General features: G+C 47.5%; 1 protein-coding gene across 1 annotated transcript in view; it reads left to right on the top strand.

Moving 5' to 3' along the window:
* Positions 1–978: 978 nt before the first annotated feature.
* LOC311361115 (solute carrier family 22 member 23-like) overlaps positions 979–5415 on the top strand; it is a 29153-nt gene continuing 24716 nt past the window's right edge. The window contains exon 1 of the mRNA XM_084481310.1: positions 979–1804. Within this exon, the coding sequence (XP_084337436.1) occupies positions 1328–1804 (477 nt within the window). The 5' untranslated portion in view covers positions 979–1327. The remainder of the gene's footprint in view (positions 1805–5415) is intronic.

Here is a 5415-nt window from a genome sequence, read left to right on the forward strand (position 1 = left end):
GAAAACAAATACACAATGGATTAATTTAATCATAAATATATGGCCTATTAATCCCTTGAGACTGCACCTAGACAAATAAAATGTAATTGAATTTACTATTTTGCCACCTCTGGCTAGAAAGTCAGGACTGAGACACACATTTGTTCTTAATCTATATTAAATTCAGTCATATCACTATATTCTTGTGTAAATTATGAAATAATCCACCCTACCAAGCAAGAATTGTCAAAATGCAAAATGCACAGCTGTCCAACATCACATGAGGGAAAGGGTCTCTTGCCATGTTGGAATCGCTGTAAGAATGGACCTTTCTAGAGACAGCTGACCAAAATGTCAGACTTACATAATGTTCAGCTCTTATCATGTTTTTCATTATAGTGCCTAGTTTGTTTATATGCCAAACAGGTGGCAAACTTAACTCTAACCACCACCACCACCACCACCTTTCCCACAGTGCAAGGGCAAGGTCTTCCACTCTCAAACGTTGTTCCTAGGGTTAAGTATTGGGTTAAGTATCCTTAACCCAAATACAAGATAGGGCTGTATAGCTGTTGGGAGTGTTGATCGGGCTCGACTATACTGTGGAAGACAAAACAAGCAATTAATTTAAACTAGTCTTACAGATGTATAATATGCAGCTGCTGTTACAGCCTCCTATGTTTTCTGTCTGCTTGAATGAGGTTAGCAACTGATAAGAGGGCGGGGCTTTGTCTCTCTTTACCCCGCCTCTTTTTAAAAACGTACTGGGCGTCATAACGTCTAGCGCCAAGCAGTGTGTTCCAAAGAAGTTAAACAATGAATGATCATTGATTTGCATTGAACTACATCCGTTGACCCAAATGTGCGCTTAGATGAGCAGGCTATGCATTTACCCAGACAGCAGGTGTGTTACCTGTGGCACCTCCAGGAAATAGGAGGCTCTGAGAGACACGGGACTTCCTCTGTGATTACTCCATAGCCACACCGCACAAACACAATCAACATGGCTTACCGGGAGGGCGTAAGGGCGAGGGGGGAAACCTTTATTTGATCCTTCAAACCCATATTTATTAGTCGGTAAAATTCAGCAATCCCGCCTTAAGAGAATCCAGCAACAACCACAACAAAAACAACAGCAACAGCCAGGATTCAGGGACAGCGGCATTCCCCATGTACCTTCTCCTGGCATGATCGGCTTCCTGATCACAAGAGCTGCGTCTTATTTCCCATTCCAGTGAGTGACTGCGCACGACTTTCCCCATCAGCGCGGGGGCATTGACGCATTGTGGAGTCGAAAGGGGGGGTAGCACTAGTGCCAACCCCGGCTGCGCTAACACACGCATCTAGGATGAGCGAAACCGCGATGGCCGTGGTGCAGCTCGAGACGGAGCCGGAGGACGACCACCAGCAGCCCGAGAACGGCTTCGTGTCCCCCGAAGCCACCGCCTCGCCGGGGCTGCTGACACGCATCGACGGCTGTGTGCTCCCGTTCCTCGGGGGATTCGGGAAGTACCAGAGACAGCTCATCGTGCTGACATGGATCCCGGCGTTGTTCATTGGATTCAGCCAGTACTCTGATAATTTCCTGCTCGCCCAGCCCAACATCACATGTGTCGTACCCGTGGCAAACACGACTAATTTGTCCAAAAGTCATTCGGCGTTGTTTCAAGGGCCACACAACAGCAGCAGAAGCAGCACGCGTTCATCTTTTATATACGCTAATGGGAGTTATGGGACTCGAAATGACAGCAGCAGCATGCAGTGCCACTGCACGGAGTGGACGTTTGAGCTGCAGACCGGACTGGTACGGAATGTGGTCACAAAGGTAAGTTCCTCTTAGCAAGGGCATCCCTTGTTTAATTGCATGCATGAAGTGTCGTGCGATTCGTATTGTGGATCAGTGTACGATGGTTGGGGTGGATAGGCGGTGTGGTGCTGCCTTCGATATTCCCACTCCCCATGTATGATAACAACAGTGCCCCTGTCCCCAAGACGGGTCTATTTTAATATATGCGCAGTGTATCTATTGACCGCTTTATGCGATCGTTACCCTGTGAAATAATGAAACAACAACAGCAAAAAAGGACACCTGGATGCAATCTACTGAAATATATCAATGGATATTTGCATACAGCATTGAATAGCCTGCAATCTGCTTTCAAGATCGGATCGTTTATGTTCAGTCAGTCGTGTTCACCGACTGGATGTAGGCGATTATTCAGTAAAGCTCCCGGAGAGCATTTGAACTGACAGTCTGGGACGACATGACTCACCGGAGCAGCTGATGCATGGTGCGACCTATAGCCAGCAGTCTAAAGCAATGGGGAATGACCAGGGTGGCATGTTTCGTCATGGCATTGCAGAAAGGACCGGTCCTTTGAGTCACATCCGTAAACTGTCATGTAGACACTCTCAAGCCACGCATAATGATTCCCCTGTTTCTAAAATATTAGTTTCTCTTTCTGTGCCCCTTGGCCCGCAGACATCGTATTGGGAAAATACCTTATTTATTGTGTCGTATGGCAACCAGCACTGATGGCCTATGTGTTGGATTGGAAGCGTTATTTAGTGCTGGCATTGAAATGACAGCTCGGTCATTGTTCATTCTGTTTATGTTCATGAATATATATGATTGTTTCATTCATTCATTTATAGGAGTAAAGAGCATCCTCAAATAGGATTTTCCAACATTTTCCTTTGTTCACCTCAACAGATGTTTAGTTTCTACAGATCTGACTATTCTCTAGACTAAGGGCATTTCAGGTCCCGTAATCAATCAATAAATATATGTAAAGATAATCTGATCAGAACCCTTGATCTAGAAAAAGACTCTGATGGCAATAACTCATCTGTTTCTCACTTTGCATGTTCACATTTGAAACGCCTTCATATCAGGTCTTATATTAATGTACGGTTGGACACGAGCCAGACACTTTCAATATACACTAAACGTATGATTTAGACCTTCCACTCAAATATGGATTTTAATATATTCAAAGAAAATGCACACTCTCATGGAAATGACAGCATGGCTTTCACATGCAATATACAGTCTTGAATCTCTGTGTGTGTGTGTGTGTGTGTGTGTGTGTGTGTGTGTGTGTGTGTGTGTGTGTGTGTGTGTGTGTGTGTGTGTGTGTGTGTGTGTGTGTGTGTGTGTGTGTGTGTGTGTTGCGTATGCATGCAAAGACTGTGAATGTCATATTGACACTACCATCAGAGCGGGGACGCCTCTCTCCGGGCCTACGCACACTGGGGTGGAGGACCAAGCTATACAAACGCCCCCCCCCCCCCCAACATCCTGACAAGGTCACCCATAGGGAGTGCGGTGTCTGGGAGCAATCAATAGACATCCATAATGTGCTGGCCTGTGTCGTATCGTTCACCATGTGCACGGAAATCCCTGGGTCTTCCTCAGCCCCCCCCCCCACACCTCCCCACTCTCCCCTTGAACATTGAAACACAAGTCCCCAGGATGTGACACTATGGCAGGAAGGGATGACTGGGGCTTTCCTGGTGTGTGGGTGGTAACCCCCCAGAGAACTCTATTAAAACACTGCATGTGGTTTGCGCAGACAGGCGTGACGAGGCGATCAAATCAATCAGTCCATCAATGAGGGTTTATCGTTTATCGTTTTGTTGTATATCGTATTCGGTCTTGTACTGCAGGGCTTCCTAATGAAGATCTGATCAATTTGTGGGTTTCTTGATTCTTAGCTGGAAAGAGATGGACTATAGACGAGCCCAACATGAGGTTTGAATTACATCCCGTGTCCTGTTTTCTAATGACCTGACATTACGTAGCCTGCATTAAATATCCTTTAACACACGGAATTCCAAGCATTTTTCCGCGTTATAACGCGTGGCCCCATTGCATATTACACAGTCAGCGCACTACCCTTTACTACCATAGTCATAGTGTCTCAGTGTCTGGAGGAAAAGAGTAAAACATCAGTCTGCAGGGTACTACATCCCCGCCTGCTGCACCGCTCGCCATCAGACCCTCATGATAGAGAGACGGAGGGAGTGGAGCATTCGGATGGAGCAGATCTCAGAAGGGAAGGCCGGGGGAGTGGAGGGATCCAGAGTGGAGCTAATACAGAGTCCTCCTCTAATAGAGTCCTCATCCCCCCTCTGGGCCCATCTTAATTGGCCCGAGCCGCCGGAACAGGGATTGTGTCATTACTAAGAGACAGACACGGGTCTCGCTGCAACATACTCCAACCCCGCTCCTCAGGTGGCTGGGCGGGCGGATGGAGAGGAGCCCAGTGGGTCGCTGCCTGATCCGGTGGTGAGCAGGCCTCGTGAAACCAACAGATTAGCGCTGGGTGAATCCCCCACGATGGAGGTCTAATGATATTAATTAGGCTTTTTGATGACGTTTTGATGACGGAGGGCAATCTGGGAAATCATTGTCCTCAGTTCTTGAGGATGAATAGCAGCAGATGAAAGGTACGTTTTTAAGTCTGCTGCTGACATTTGCAAACGCGACGATGTACGCGAACGCGTGTTTGCGTGTGAAACGCGGCCTACGTACATGCAGAGTGCGCCGTAGTTGTAAACACAACCATACCAGCGTATAAGTCAGGCGATCTATCAAAGCGCTACAATGTCACTGCTCACACCCACAGCCCTGCGTTCACTGCTGGTGATTGTGTGCACGCCCCCCGAGCAACTGAAGATGTGCAAGATGATACCACAGCCCGCCCTACCCTGCCCCCCCCCCCAGCTCGGCTCTCTATTTACCCAGCTGGCCCCCCGCACGGCCTGTGCCGATCCAGAGTCAGTGTGGGAGAGTTGAAAACAGTCTCAGCTGTTGGGAAGGGGGTGACCCTATGGCAGATGCCAAGTCAACTGCACAATGACAACCACTCACCAGTGTCAGCTGTAGGAGGAGGACACTTTGTGTGAGCAACAGATGATAAATAAATGTACGTGTGTGTGTGAGTGTGGGGGAGGGGGGGGGAGCATACAAGAGCATACAGTGAAGCAGTACTGCTCGTTTGCTTTGTGATAAGGGGCCGTTCTGCAACAGGCCAGGTTGAACACGGCGCGGGGTTGGCGTGACCTTTGGCTTCCATTTGCGTTTGGGGTTGTTTTTAAGATTAGCCAGTGGAATGTAGGCTTGGGAAGGGTTTTATTACATACCTAGTGTCGTAACAAGGGCAAAAAAGAAGAATTGGAAGATTGGTTATCAATATGGAGGCACATTTGGTTCTTTTTTTTTTGTCATTACACAACACAAAGAATGAGTGCGTTGGTCCACAGATAACGGCAACACTCAGATGACTTCTTACAAAAGACGTAGATAAACCTTTGCGCCACAATTTGCCATGCATATTATGTATTTTTGTGAGACACCTGGTTTGACTTTACCATTTGCTTGTTTCCAACCGCCACCCTGAGAGTTAATTACAGGGACAAAAAGAGCTAGGG

The sequence above is a fragment of the Micromesistius poutassou genome, assembly GCF_964030765.1.
Source record: "Micromesistius poutassou genome assembly, chromosome: 16".
NCBI lineage: Eukaryota > Metazoa > Chordata > Actinopteri > Gadiformes > Gadidae > Micromesistius > Micromesistius poutassou.